The sequence below is a fragment of the Mizuhopecten yessoensis genome, unplaced genomic scaffold, assembly GCF_002113885.1.
Source record: "Mizuhopecten yessoensis strain PY_sf001 unplaced genomic scaffold, ASM211388v2 scaffold9157, whole genome shotgun sequence".
Lineage (NCBI taxonomy): Eukaryota > Metazoa > Mollusca > Bivalvia > Pectinida > Pectinidae > Mizuhopecten > Mizuhopecten yessoensis.
In genome coordinates, this window is record NW_018407907.1 from 486,534 (window position 1) to 502,817 (window position 16,284).

The following is a 16,284-nucleotide window of genomic DNA, read 5'->3' on the forward strand; positions in this document are numbered from 1 at the left end:
TTACCGTTATGAAAAACACAACTGGACGTGAAGTATNTACAGGTATAAAGTGCCTATGTTAGCCTGGATACGGGACTCTGTTATAATTTTACATCTGTCGATTAAGGTCGTTTAAAAACACTAAGTATAGACAGAAAAATAAGCCTAAAGATATTCCTTAATCTACACAAACCACGATTGTTATCACACAACGTTCACCCAACGAGTCCACAAATGCGCGCAAGTAATGATCGTCCAATTTTGCTATCGTTCGCACATCGTGCACAGTCGTAAGCACACCACACATTGCGTAACGTTGTGTGATCCCACATCTCATTATCATTGTTTCTTGTATGTTTATACGAACGCTGCTCTTGTGCAGAACCCCTGGTTTACATGATCCGCCTGCGTTTATCTGTATGTGGTAAATTGCATTCGGTCTATCCTTTCCATGGCAGGGTTTTCATGTTGAAAATAACTAGGACTATTGAGAGAGTCATTGTAATCCATGAGAGCACTGTCTATGTCTCCAACCATTTCATGGCAGATCCCGAGGATATTGTGGACTATCCAGTAATAGTGTCCTCCTTGGTTATCGTCATACTTCACTGACTGAAGATTACTCAATGCTTCGTGACGTCTTCTGGTGTCCCCTAGTTCATGATAACAGAGGAATGTCAGGAACACAGCATAGGGCAGCGGAGGGATGAGAAGTCGAGCACCAAGATGTTTGTTCAATTCTTGGTGTAAGTTGAATGGGCAGAAATTTACAAAACGTTGTTGAAATATGATATATGATACAAATACCTCCTGACATTTGTGAAGCAGGGTGTATCCACGTCCACAATAGAGATGTTTATACATGTGTTGGTCACTATTAGATGGACCGCCTAAAACAAAAATTTTGAATGATGATAGCATGTGTCCACACAACTCCAGAGTTTTCATATAATTTCCTGTTTGGTAGTAATACGTTGCCAACATTAGCAGACCTGGGCTTGTACACAATGATGAAAGTGGTACCAAGAGGTTTCTACATTTCCTTAGGTATTTGTACATTTCTTTGTTTCCTTTTGCGGCAACGTGTTTCTCGAAAGCATCCATCCCTCTACAAGACAGTACAGATGATGCACAAAAGTTAGCTATTGATTCATCTATGTCTAACTTTGATTCATATATGAATGCCAGTAACACCGGATGTAAATGAAAACTAATAATTGAAACCCTTCTAAATGTATCTATGAATATCTCCATGTCACATTCCATTTCTATTTGTGCTGACGAAGGAAGTATATATTTCCAATCCCCATTCCGCACATTCTGGACTCGCATTCCTATTGATGGTCGTATGAAGGTTCCAAATGAAAGACATCCCCATTTCATATCGTGGAGTTCAATGAGGATATGAAGGAGTTTTTCCTGATTTTCACCATGAACTTTTCCAAGGAACATATTGTTACTGTTAATGAAGTAATTTGGGCAGTAGCCAGCTTTCACCCAAGCAATCAAAATATTCAAACAAAGCATGAAACAGAGAAAAGTGTTTTTTTCTTGCCATAATGAACCGTGAGTGCTTTCCACTGCATATAATATAACCGTTTTGATAATGTAGGAGGATATAATGTCTGCCTCTCCCACCTCCTGCTCTAATCTTTTTGATATCTGCTTGAGGAAGTACTTGAAAAGTCCATATATTAGAAATTGTGTATGAGTGAAAGAATGAATGAGTTTCTTTTCTGCAGTTGCAAATGAAATCCGCCATTGTAGGAATGTGTTAACAGACGTTTTATCCCCTACCGGAACAAGATGACAACCGCCTTGAATTATCTGATCTATCAAAGCTCTATCTGGCCATTCATGTAGGCGAGGCCGACTCACCCACTCGTTGGCCTCTCGAGGCCAACTAGTACACGATAAAGAACACACAAAATCAACATCCATAGTGGTGTTAGTGCGGACATCCTTCAAGCTGGTAGTAGCAGCAGGTCCATGCGTTGCCATGTTCATGTGTGAAAAAGCATTACAATAATCAACAGCAGATTGTTTATACATTTCACTTGATATGAAAAATCTATCCCCAACTCGAACAATAGAACCATCCAAATGTGGTATGTATGTCAGTCCCCGATCAACTAGTTCCAGGGTTACATAACCAGGTCTGCTGTGAGCATCATCTCTCATCATAAAAACAGTTTTAACTGTACTGCCCAGGGGATTACTGAAGTCCTGATCAGGACACATCACTATCACAATGTTGAAAACTAGCATCATATCTATGTCAGAGCCGTCCATATCCATTCCTTCTGCTAAACTTCCTGTTTCAACTTCTTTAATTGCGCCTTTGCTTCTATGTTGCATTTGCGCACCCACAAGATGCATCCTCCTCCTTATGGCCACTATGTCCCGGCTCCCTATAAAGCTGTCAAGGACATGATGTAGAATCCAAGACAATCCGTATTGCTCGCCCTGATCAGTCATCTCAGAAATATGTCACAGATCCTGAAAATAGATTATGGGAATGCTGTTATCTGAAGATATATTTACTTCAACTCTGACTTCTAGATTTAACTTAAATGTTTTAAAAACTTAAAAACCTTACTGAAACAGCATATACCTCATGTCAAAGTTTCGTGTGTCGAAAACAGATTCAAAATTTCCTATTGCCGTGTACTGTTTTATCATTTCTCTTGACATATATTTGACATCTTTAATTTTTAGTCTAAGCCTCTGTTCTACTACAGAAAAGTCGTTTCAAATATTTTACCATGCTAGGTTTAAGGACTTCCTAACCTTTGTAATACACGTTTTTCTTGTAGTATTTTTTTTGTGTCGTGATTTCCGTATTGCGTATCGGGCATTTTAATACCGTAGTGTAAATTAAAGAAACACCGGGTAAACAATAGAACACGTGCGTGACGATGATATGTTAAAACCCGAAATCGAGACTTATCTGGGTAATGTGTAATCACACGTACTCTAGAAATAAAGATCCGATACAAAGACATAAACTAACTCACGGCAAATCACTGACATGAGACCAGAAGTCTTCAAGTAGTTTATCTATGAAGCGCATGGAATACAGACTGGCGTGTTTTGTGAACCGACTTCACATGCATATATAAATATCACGAGCTTATAACAGTTTCCAAATTCGAGGTCGTTACGATTTTTGTTTTCGAGCGAGATACGCTCTTTCGGGTAAATCGTTTTGATAGATGCAATTCACTAACTCTTGAAAGTGGTGTTTTGTAAAAAATATCAAGATCCCTATAAAAATGTATGCGTGGGTGCACACAAAAACACTCCTACGGCCTTTCTGTTGACAGTTGTTGCTTTATACCCCAATAGTGCTGGCAACTGCAATATTTAAATAAATAGTTGGAATACCCTACATTCATTTTGCGTATACATTATATTTGTGTATTCCAAACTGACATTTCCAGTGTACAATTGAAATTTTAAAGCGTACATTTATGAAATGGATCTATTTCTATCATGGGATACTTTGTATTAGCAAGTAGTGTAGTATTAAATCACCACAATGCTATGCGTTGAACCTTTGTAATAAGATCAAATATTGGGGTAATTCTTTTGTTCATTGCATGGGTCTATATCCGTCTCGGTAGTCTTAGTAAGTGGTAGTTGTATTGTTCTACATTCAATTTAAAGGTATGTTATGTTCTTTTGTTGAATAGAAGCACATTTATTTAAGATAAGTCAGTGTCTAGTCAAGAATGATATCAGATTATCAATTGATAGTTACACACACGAAACATGCTGTACGATGTATCTTGGGAAGTAAGTGAGTCCCGTACTAAGTTTGGGTCCCCCGACCACCCTGTTATAGTAATATGTTTGTTTTTATCGGGGCCAAAGTTTGAGTGTTTTTTCAAATATCTTTTAAATCTAGTTTTGATTTGGTGCCGCATTTCCGACTTTGGATAAAAAACATTTTTTTGAATATATCATACTTTCGCATCATTAGTAAAAATCGCTTACTTTATTCTTGGGAGCATGGGGGCGGGCCCGAAAAGGTAAGGAGCGGTTATTCTTTAAAAGACTTCTTAAGTGCAGACTAACGAAATTTTGTTGAAATTCTATTGTAGCAATATGGCACGGGACAACAATGAGAAAATAAAAAGTTGTGTACGGAAAGGCGTATACCCGATCTGGCAGAGACCAAAATACGAATTTGTAGTTATCTGAAATAGAACATCCCTCAACAACGTCAATAATCGAATAAATGAAGGGTTTGGATTCCATTTGGAAACCGAGAGTCAGGGTCTTAAACATGGATTGGTTATTTAAAATATCTCATTTAGTATAAAATTGGATTTTGTATGATTTGAGATATTTTGAACAATTATTACAGTTGTGAGATTCAACAACGTTACACAATTTTAGGCGTGCACACGGTTTATGAACCTTGGGCTCGAATTAATAGCGTGATCACAATATGTAGTTGTATGATATGTAGCGTTGTATCGTGGTTGATAAATATATAAAAAAATTAGCGGAAAAACCTGTAAATATTTTAACTTATATCTTTTCTAATATATGTATGTTGCCATATTTTAGCCAGGTTAACATGGCAATCTATTTATCTTACATTAATAAATACATTTGTTGAAACAATTTTAATTGACAAGTGTGTGAAAATACAGTCATTTACATGTACGTACTAAACAGTACTAAACTTTACACCCTGAATGTTGTATTTACGAAAAATTGATTACTTTTGCAATGTTGAAAACATAAGAAAGGTCACTTTTATCTTTCTGATAGGAAAAACGAGCGAAAATTAGCAGCACCTAAATAAATAAGTTTATTGAAATACATGTAGTTATCATTTTTCTTTTGATATGAGATTGATTTTTAGTTTCTATATGTTTCCTTATAATCTCAAATCAACAAACAGTGAAGCAATTTCAATTGATGACTTGAGACCTTTAATCTACTGTATATATAAATCAGACTATTTAATTCTCTCGATAATCAGTCTGCCTCTTTACTCTTTCGTCGGAATACTTTTTAACAAAAGACTGAAAACTTACCCGAATTAGCTCAACTAAGGATCAATCCATGGTTTGATGAGAAATGTCAAGATATTTTGTAAGGCAACAAGGATAATCCGGGTAGTGAAGATGTTTACTGTCTTTTCCTTCGTTGTAGATTTGTTCTTTGTGTTGTGACGAATTCACCGAAATATTTCAAGAATAAGTCCATCACATTGTTCTTTGTTTGCACAACTAGAGTTTAACAGAGCACAGAAAAAGTAATGATTTGCTTAAAGTTTCACATTTCGAACACATTGTTTAGTATAAATACCAGTTTATCTATGGTTCAATTGGCTGTACCGAAATGAGAGACTAAAATCTGCCGCCTTAAGCCTTTGTATTCTGTAACATATACAGACGAAAAACATGTCGTGTGTCGGAACACAGCAATACCCACTATGGTCTGTTTGTGTACAGTTGTTGCTATATACCCCTACAATGTTGGCAACTGTAATATTTATATAACCATTTGGGATTTCCTGCTTTCATTTCATATATACAATACATAAGTGTATTTCAAACGGGTATTTCCAGTGTGTAGTGGAAATTCTTAAGCGTATGTTCATGACGTGGATCTATTCCTACCACTTCTTTGTGTTAGTTAGCGGTACAGATATTCACTCACCTTAATGCTATGCATTGCACCTTTGTAATACCCACAATACTGGCGTACGCGTCTAAGCCTATGTTCGTGACAGACTTATATCCTTGTCCTTGTGTATGTCATATTGTGTAGTTGTATTGTCCTAAACTCATCATAATAAAATGTGTTTCTAGTCATGAAGAACATTATTTTGCAGGTTGACGCCATTCTATTAAATTTCATCAAACATATTATGTATGTATCGTGGGAAGCAGATCGTACATTTAAAAAACCGAGCCCACATTATAAAGAGTTTTGACATTTTGTTTGTTCGTTAATACAGAAGTTCAGGTTTCAAATTTTCGATTTCGTTTATTGCCGGAATTATGTACTCGCGGGCCTCATTATGTGTTCTGTAAATGATTAGTATACTATAAAATATGGGGATTATACGTATTGACTCCCCCCTGGATATGGCTCCCCTTGTCACAAAGCTATGCGTTAAAGAATTTTGCAAAAAGTGGGAGAGGGGTTGGAGGGGTGGGTTGGTTTTTTTAAACTGCTCGTTAAGAACGTGTTAAGAGATTTTTTCCTAATTTGACATGGAATCGTACTATATATATGGATTAGTGCAGAATAAATGAAGTGTGGGTGGGTTGGGGTGGGGGGGAACGATAGGATTCATCTATGGGAACAGACGTTCATCCTTAAAAGACTGTTACACAAACACACGACCAAGATAATTCACGGCTTTCTTCCGAGTTCCCGGTTCCCTCCACATTAAGATCAGTTATGCTCTTCTATCAAGTCCTTCATAAGTGATTAATATCAGTTTGAGAAAAAAAATACTTGTTTCACAATTGTTGTAAAATGATTCATATATGATTTTGAATAAAACACTTTTTACTAATTCTCAAACAAATTTTACCAAAACGATAGCATGCGGTTGCACTCAGTAAATATTGTTATTTTAATCATTAAGGAAATAAATATGGCGACTATGGTCTTAAGGAACCAAAAGCTTTTTTTATCTTCCTGTTTGTTCAGACTAAAAAAGAAGCAAGGTAGAGACACAGGCCGGAGTGACATCATGTTGCCGTTTACATACAATGTAAATAATACAAAGTCTACAACTGTGTGTCTATTATCTTTAATGTTGATGCCATATTAAATGTGAGACTACACTATGGTTGCAATTGATACACCACTTCCACATTATTGTTTAAATATTAAGATATTTATTTCTTGACAATTAACTTTCCCTTTTTTTAAAGTATTATACTAGTCTCCCCTGTCTTCTTCTTGTATTTACATATAACAGGTTATTTTATTCATTTATTTTTCCAGAGCTTGTTTCCAACTATTAGAATTAGCTTACCTGTATTTTCTCACAAAAAAGAGACTGTGAGAGAGAGAATGATTGAGTTCCCTCCCTTGGTGACGTTCTCTTTGTTGTTTTCCAATGATAACAGGCTGCCACTCATCCAATATTCTTCATGCAAGTATACATCGTCGTTGATATTCTTATTTAGTCTCAGTTTGTAATCTTAGACAAAATGTTTTTACACTTAGATTACTTCTCATTTCTGTCATTTATTGCTTTAAACTGCACCCGGCCTTAAAACCGATCAGTGATTTTATTGTCCAACTATGATCGAAGATGTGTTAAACAGACTTCCAGATCGTCACATAATTATAGGTTCTATTCACTCTCCTGGAAAGATGTCATGAAGAGCACCACATGCGGTGCAGGAAATGGAACCGCCTGGATTCGGAGCGTTGACTTTTACCTTTTTGATAAAACATATAACCTGTAATTGAATGCGATACGTCATGTTAGTCGAGGATGAGTATTCTGTAGCATGATCCCATAGGGAGGCGTAAGCCGATGATGGGGTGCTAAAGTAACTTAGTTCGTGACTAAGATAACCGAATCTCAGTTATTTGATTGTTTTCTCTCGCACCTCATTAAGTCGATTTTTTCATTCTCACTAGTACTTTACAAGTATCCCGTCTCGGTCCTCAATTCACTATTTCCTCTGCTCTGCTACAACTAGGTTTGAATGCTTCCGCGTATACACTGTAGTTCGTGCTTCGGTTTCAACTTTGAATTCAAATGTTTAACAGTATTATTAATAGACTTTTGATTTTGTGAAATTTTATTTTCATTAGTTCTTACTTCATCTCTCGTTGGAAATACGATACGGGTTACTTCATCGCTTAGCTATTGATGATATAAGACGGTAGGAAGTATATGACGTTAAATAATGTCTATATTGTGACGCGACATGGGCAATAGTAAATAATATACGGCAAATGAACATAGGTTTACTATGTATTTGGTAATGAATACCACAGTATATATTAACGTATTTTTTCTTATTGAAAAACATAAATCATTTTTATATTTTAATATTTTATATTTAAGATGGATATGTTCTTCACTTCCCTCACAAAATAAAAAAAACATGAAACATTTTGAACTACTAACTCTCGAATGACACCTATGCTCTAGGAAAAGTGAACCCGTATTCATTAAGCCGCTATTAACCGTTGGGCTATTGGTGGGTTTTTTTCGGTATAAAAAAAATGTTTCTGTTTATTTTTGTGATCCAGATGTAACATGATAACCATGATTCATCTCGGGGAAACATAGAAACTTGTTTCCTTTCAACCATTTCGAATATTGATGTAATATTCAGTATGGATTTACGGCGGTATAGAGTAGAATTTGAAATAAATCATAACGTTCAAACACAAGAAAACAATTGAACCGACGATAAAAAAAATGAACAAAAGAATACACCAAGTACACCCGTCGTGAGGTATAACATACAAAATCAAATTGATATCAGATATATTTATTAAAGTCAATTGTTGAATGGCGTTAAATGTGTTCCTTTAAAGAAAATATGAGTGTTTTTGAAAGTGTGTCACTTTAATTAACGACTGTGATAAATGAGGATATATAACTGTCGTGTGTTTTCTAGTATTATCGGTCTTATCTCCGTGGTAATATTTCAAACTGATGACATAACGTATTAAGTAATTAATTAACATTTAAAAATGATGGTAGCATATTTTTGCTTATTACGTTTGATGTTTAAAACACAATGGTATTCATGATGAATTTATCAGCTATATTTTGTGTATAGAATTACTCTTTGCCGCAATTCCTGGTGAAAGAATCAATCAAGAAGAGTGTGCTTTTTACATGTGAAGGGGGACAACTCAATCTATCCTTGTGAACAACACCGTTCGGCTCAGAATATTCGATTGACCAAAATACTTAGCTAGAGATTTTCTACCTAAAGGATGGTGCGTTATACGCTTAGTTACTCGATCAGGCCATATTTGTGACCTGTTTTCCAACTATGAGCTTTCAGTGTCTGTCCTAATTTGAGACCGGGACCTTAGTGCATATCCTAATTTAAGAGTGAGATTCCAATGCCTGTCCTAATTTAAGACTTGGTTTCAGTGTCTGTCTTAAATGTAGACTTAGCTTTAAGTACTTGTCCAAATTGAAGACTTGGATTTCAGTGTCTGACCTGATTAAAGAATACGACCATTGTGTCTGTCTTAAATGAAGACCGGGATTTCAAAATTCATGTCCCATTCAAAAGCTGGAACTTAAGTGCTTGTCTTAATTCAAGACTTTGATTTCAATTCCTGTCCTTATTCAAAACTGCGATGTATTGCCTGTCAAGATGAAAGACTGAGATTTCAGTTACTAAAGAAGACGGATATTTGAGTGCCTGCCCTAACTAAAATATTAGGATTTCAATGTATGCCACGATTAAAGAACACATGAAGGGAGGTTACTTTGTTTATATGGAAATCTTCAGTGGAATGCTCTAGTGTTTTGCATAGGAAGGAACAGGGATCCGTAAGGTTGTTTCTTTTTCCTTTTATTGTGTGTTAACATTCAGTTTGTTTGCAGTGGTGATGCACGTATTTCACATTTATAATTAATAAATATGTATAGATACACTTTAAGCCGCTTTTTTTTGAAAGATTTCAAATTAATATTCACAAAAAGTACACAATAAAAAGATGACGACAATATTTTGTAACATATTTACGTTGCTGCTTGTTGATGGATATTGGCGTAATATTGTGATGACGCTTACCAGTTGCCTCGAAGCCAACAGCTCAATTTGTATGTTTTTCACCCTGAATCACATGCCTTAATTTAACATTCAAGTGTTTACAATCCTTTAAAAACAAATAAACAAGATATTCAGAATCAGTATTTTATTACGTAATAGAATCTTAAAGACAATCAGTAAGTGCTATCATTCTTGAATAGAAATTTAATTCACAAAGATATATTCTCTTTTGCTATTTCTTTTGGTCAACAAAATTAACATTGAAAGATGATTGTAACACAGACACAGATGAGTGCACCTTGCACATTTGGTAATAGATACAAAACGTAAAAACAAAAATGAATTAAACTGCATCATAAAACTCCTGCTTTGTTTTTCCATGACACATGGATGAAGCTACATGTAGAGGCCTTAAAATAGGAAATCCAAATTCTCTAAACTAATGTTGAAACAAAAAGACAGGTGCGTGAAACCCCGTAATTAATAATTTTAAATTGAAGAGAAAACATAAATCCATTCACATTGACATCGAATTCAATCTAATCATAAAATATCGATCAATATTTTTTGCTTTCTAATCGTACATTTTTATCATAGGAAAAGGTTTATCAAAACGTCAATGGAAATGTTTTCAAAAGGTTAAAGGGGAAATTGACAACTCGGTTTCAATCAACATGATATATATTTCTATTTTAACTAAAGCAAATTTCAGGATACTTGATTGTACCCATAAGCACATTGAAATTCCCCCTTATTTGATAATAAAAGTGGTATAGGAAGTAAATGTGATGTAGGAGAGTATATGTGGTATATGAAGTAAAGATGATGTAGGATGGTAAAGGTGNACTTATTACCGTTATGAAAAACACAACTGGACGTGAAGTATTTGTTATTTGCATCGGTTTGGTCTAAAGCTCCCCTTCACCTGGACTTTCACACCCCGACGAGTTGAGTAATTGTGCCCCCCCCCCACCCCCCNATTGCGTAACGTTGTGTGATCCCACATCTCATTATCATTGTTTCTTGTATGTTTATACGAACGCTGCTCTTGTGCAGAACCCCTGGTTTACATGATCCGCCTGCGTTTATCTGTATGTGGTAAATTGCATTCGGTCTATCCTTTCCATGGCAGGGTTTTCATGTTGAAAATAACTAGGACTATTGAGAGAGTCATTGTAATCCATGAGAGCACTGTCTATGTCTCCAACCATTTCATGGCAGATCCCGAGGATATTGTGGACTATCCAGTAATAGTGTCCTCCTTGGTTATCGTCATACTTCACTGACTGAAGATTACTCAATGCTTCGTGACGTCTTCTGGTGTCCCCTAGTTCATGATAACAGAGGAATGTCAGGAACACAGCATAGGGCAGCGGAGGGATGAGAAGTCGAGCACCAAGATGTTTGTTCAATTCTTGGTGTAAGTTGAATGGGCAGAAATTTACAAAACGTTGTTGAAATATGATATATGATACAAATACCTCCTGACATTTGTGAAGCAGGGTGTATCCACGTCCACAATAGAGATGTTTATACATGTGTTGGTCACTATTAGATGGACCGCCTAAAACAAAAATTTTGAATGATGATAGCATGTGTCCACACAACTCCAGAGTTTTCATATAATTTCCTGTTTGGTAGTAATACGTTGCCAACATTAGCAGACCTGGGCTTGTACACAATGATGAAAGTGGTACCAAGAGGTTTCTACATTTCCTTAGGTATTTGTACATTTCTTTGTTTCCTTTTGCGGCAACGTGTTTCTCGAAAGCATCCATCCCTCTACAAGACAGTACAGATGATGCACAAAAGTTAGCTATTGATTCATCTATGTCTAACTTTGATTCATATATGAATGCCAGTAACACCGGATGTAAATGAAAACTAATAATTGAAACCCTTCTAAATGTATCTATGAATATCTCCATGTCACATTCCATTTCTATTTGTGCTGACGAAGGAAGTATATATTTCCAATCCCCATTCCGCACATTCTGGACTCGCATTCCTATTGATGGTCGTATGAAGGTTCCAAATGAAAGACATCCCCATTTCATATCGTGGAGTTCAATGAGGATATGAAGGAGTTTTTCCTGATTTTCACCATGAACTTTTCCAAGGAACATATTGTTACTGTTAATGAAGTAATTTGGGCAGTAGCCAGCTTTCACCCAAGCAATCAAAATATTCAAACAAAGCATGAAACAGAGAAAAGTGTTTTTTTCTTGCCATAATGAACCGTGAGTGCTTTCCACTGCATATAATATAACCGTTTTGATAATGTAGGAGGATATAATGTCTGCCTCTCCCACCTCCTGCTCTAATCTTTTTGATATCTGCTTGAGGAAGTACTTGAAAAGTCCATATATTAGAAATTGTGTATGAGTGAAAGAATGAATGAGTTTCTTTTCTGCAGTTGCAAATGAAATCCGCCATTGTAGGAATGTGTTAACAGACGTTTTATCCCCTACCGGAACAAGATGACAACCGCCTTGAATTATCTGATCTATCAAAGCTCTATCTGGCCATTCATGTAGGCGAGGCCGACTCACCCACTCGTTGGCCTCTCGAGGCCAACTAGTACACGATAAAGAACACACAAAATCAACATCCATAGTGGTGTTAGTGCGGACATCCTTCAAGCTGGTAGTAGCAGCAGGTCCATGCGTTGCCATGTTCATGTGTGAAAAAGCATTACAATAATCAACAGCAGATTGTTTATACATTTCACTTGATATGAAAAATCTATCCCCAACTCGAACAATAGAACCATCCAAATGTGGTATGTATGTCAGTCCCCGATCAACTAGTTCCAGGGTTACATAACCAGGTCTGCTGTGAGCATCATCTCTCATCATAAAAACAGTTTTAACTGTACTGCCCAGGGGATTACTGAAGTCCTGATCAGGACACATCACTATCACAATGTTGAAAACTAGCATCATATCTATGTCAGAGCCGTCCATATCCATTCCTTCTGCTAAACTTCCTGTTTCAACTTCTTTAATTGCGCCTTTGCTTCTATGTTGCATTTGCGCACCCACAAGATGCATCCTCCTCCTTATGGCCACTATGTCCCGGCTCCCTATAAAGCTGTCAAGGACATGATGTAGAATCCAAGACAATCCGTATTGCTCGCCCTGATCAGTCATCTCAGAAATATGTCACAGATCCTGAAAATAGATTATGGGAATGCTGTTATCTGAAGATATATTTACTTCAACTCTGACTTCTAGATTTAACTTAAATGTTTTAAAAACTTAAAAACCTTACTGAAACAGCATATACCTCATGTCAAAGTTTCGTGTGTCGAAAACAGATTCAAAATTTCCTATTGCCGTGTACTGTTTTATCATTTCTCTTGACATATATTTGACATCTTTAATTTTTAGTCTAAGCCTCTGTTCTACTACAGAAAAGTCGTTTCAAATATTTTACCATGCTAGGTTTAAGGACTTCCTAACCTTTGTAATACACGTTTTTCTTGTAGTATTTTTTTTGTGTCGTGATTTCCGTATTGCGTATCGGGCATTTTAATACCGTAGTGTAAATTAAAGAAACACCGGGTAAACAATAGAACACGTGCGTGACGATGATATGTTAAAACCCGAAATCGAGACTTATCTGGGTAATGTGTAATCACACGTACTCTAGAAATAAAGATCCGATACAAAGACATAAACTAACTCACGGCAAATCACTGACATGAGACCAGAAGTCTTCAAGTAGTTTATCTATGAAGCGCATGGAATACAGACTGGCGTGTTTTGTGAACCGACTTCACATGCATATATAAATATCACGAGCTTATAACAGTTTCCAAATTCGAGGTCGTTACGATTTTTGTTTTCGAGCGAGATACGCTCTTTCGGGTAAATCGTTTTGATAGATGCAATTCACTAACTCTTGAAAGTGGTGTTTTGTAAAAAATATCAAGATCCCTATAAAAATGTATGCGTGGGTGCACACAAAAACACTCCTACGGCCTTTCTGTTGACAGTTGTTGCTTTATACCCCAATAGTGCTGGCAACTGCAATATTTAAATAAATAGTTGGAATACCCTACATTCATTTTGCGTATACATTATATTTGTGTATTCCAAACTGACATTTCCAGTGTACAATTGAAATTTTAAAGCGTACATTTATGAAATGGATCTATTTCTATCATGGGATACTTTGTATTAGCAAGTAGTGTAGTATTAAATCACCACAATGCTATGCGTTGAACCTTTGTAATAAGATCAAATATTGGGGTAATTCTTTTGTTCATTGCATGGGTCTATATCCGTCTCGGTAGTCTTAGTAAGTGGTAGTTGTATTGTTCTACATTCAATTTAAAGGTATGTTATGTTCTTTTGTTGAATAGAAGCACATTTATTTAAGATAAGTCAGTGTCTAGTCAAGAATGATATCAGATTATCAATTGATAGTTACACACACGAAACATGCTGTACGATGTATCTTGGGAAGTAAGTGAGTCCCGTACTAAGTTTGGGTCCCCCGACCACCCTGTTATAGTAATATGTTTGTTTTTATCGGGGCCAAAGTTTGAGTGTTTTTTCAAATATCTTTTAAATCTAGTTTTGATTTGGTGCCGCATTTCCGACTTTGGATAAAAAACATTTTTTTGAATATATCATACTTTCGCATCATTAGTAAAAATCGCTTACTTTATTCTTGGGAGCATGGGGGCGGGCCCGAAAAGGTAAGGAGCGGTTATTCTTTAAAAGACTTCTTAAGTGCAGACTAACGAAATTTTGTTGAAATTCTATTGTAGCAATATGGCACGGGACAACAATGAGAAAATAAAAAGTTGTGTACGGAAAGGCGTATACCCGATCTGGCAGAGACCAAAATACGAATTTGTAGTTATCTGAAATAGAACATCCCTCAACAACGTCAATAATCGAATAAATGAAGGGTTTGGATTCCATTTGGAAACCGAGAGTCAGGGTCTTAAACATGGATTGGTTATTTAAAATATCTCATTTAGTATAAAATTGGATTTTGTATGATTTGAGATATTTTGAACAATTATTACAGTTGTGAGATTCAACAACGTTACACAATTTTAGGCGTGCACACGGTTTATGAACCTTGGGCTCGAATTAATAGCGTGATCACAATATGTAGTTGTATGATATGTAGCGTTGTATCGTGGTTGATAAATATATAAAAAAATTAGCGGAAAAACCTGTAAATATTTTAACTTATATCTTTTCTAATATATGTATGTTGCCATATTTTAGCCAGGTTAACATGGCAATCTATTTATCTTACATTAATAAATACATTTGTTGAAACAATTTTAATTGACAAGTGTGTGAAAATACAGTCATTTACATGTACGTACTAAACAGTACTAAACTTTACACCCTGAATGTTGTATTTACGAAAAATTGATTACTTTTGCAATGTTGAAAACATAAGAAAGGTCACTTTTATCTTTCTGATAGGAAAAACGAGCGAAAATTAGCAGCACCTAAATAAATAAGTTTATTGAAATACATGTAGTTATCATTTTTCTTTTGATATGAGATTGATTTTTAGTTTCTATATGTTTCCTTATAATCTCAAATCAACAAACAGTGAAGCAATTTCAATTGATGACTTGAGACCTTTAATCTACTGTATATATAAATCAGACTATTTAATTCTCTCGATAATCAGTCTGCCTCTTTACTCTTTCGTCGGAATACTTTTTAACAAAAGACTGAAAACTTACCCGAATTAGCTCAACTAAGGATCAATCCATGGTTTGATGAGAAATGTCAAGATATTTTGTAAGGCAACAAGGATAATCCGGGTAGTGAAGATGTTTACTGTCTTTTCCTTCGTTGTAGATTTGTTCTTTGTGTTGTGACGAATTCACCGAAATATTTCAAGAATAAGTCCATCACATTGTTCTTTGTTTGCACAACTAGAGTTTAACAGAGCACAGAAAAAGTAATGATTTGCTTAAAGTTTCACATTTCGAACACATTGTTTAGTATAAATACCAGTTTATCTATGGTTCAATTGGCTGTACCGAAATGAGAGACTAAAATCTGCCGCCTTAAGCCTTTGTATTCTGTAACATATACAGACGAAAAACATGTCGTGTGTCGGAACACAGCAATACCCACTATGGTCTGTTTGTGTACAGTTGTTGCTATATACCCCTACAATGTTGGCAACTGTAATATTTATATAACCATTTGGGATTTCCTGCTTTCATTTCATATATACAATACATAAGTGTATTTCAAACGGGTATTTCCAGTGTGTAGTGGAAATTCTTAAGCGTATGTTCATGACGTGGATCTATTCCTACCACTTCTTTGTGTTAGTTAGCGGTACAGATATTCACTCACCTTAATGCTATGCATTGCACCTTTGTAATACCCACAATACTGGCGTACGCGTCTAAGCCTATGTTCGTGACAGACTTATATCCTTGTCCTTGTGTATGTCATATTGTGTAGTTGTATTGTCCTAAACTCATCATAATAAAATGTGTTTCTAGTCATGAAGAACATTATTTTGCAGGTTGACGCCATTCTATTAAATTTCA

General features: G+C 35.7%; 2 protein-coding genes across 2 annotated transcripts; both read right to left on the reverse strand.

Annotated features, from left to right (window-relative positions):
* Positions 1-43: 43 nt before the first annotated feature.
* On the reverse strand, positions 44-5,453 carry LOC110457496. Its single transcript, XM_021508805.1, has 2 exons — positions 5,034-5,453; positions 44-2,478 (listed from the first exon to the last, which is right to left on the reverse strand). The coding sequence occupies exon 2, from the start codon at positions 2,455-2,457 to the stop codon at positions 391-393; it is 2,067 nt and encodes a 688-aa protein (XP_021364480.1). The 5' UTR covers positions 2,458-2,478; positions 5,034-5,453; the 3' UTR covers positions 44-390.
* A 5,260-nt stretch (positions 5,454-10,713) lies between these two features.
* LOC110457505 lies at positions 10,714-15,876 on the reverse strand. Its single transcript, XM_021508817.1, has 2 exons — positions 15,457-15,876; positions 10,714-12,901 (listed from the first exon to the last, which is right to left on the reverse strand). The coding sequence occupies exon 2, from the start codon at positions 12,878-12,880 to the stop codon at positions 10,814-10,816; it is 2,067 nt and encodes a 688-aa protein (XP_021364492.1). The 5' UTR covers positions 12,881-12,901; positions 15,457-15,876; the 3' UTR covers positions 10,714-10,813.
* Between the last annotated feature and the right edge of the window lie 408 nt (positions 15,877-16,284).

Excerpts from the sequence above, each read along its gene's own strand:
- LOC110457505 (XM_021508817.1), bottom strand. The coding sequence starts at position 12,880 with ATGACTGATCAGGGCGAGCAATACGGATTGTCTTGGATTCTACATCAT.
- LOC110457496 (XM_021508805.1), bottom strand. The coding sequence starts at position 2,457 with ATGACTGATCAGGGCGAGCAATACGGATTGTCTTGGATTCTACATCAT.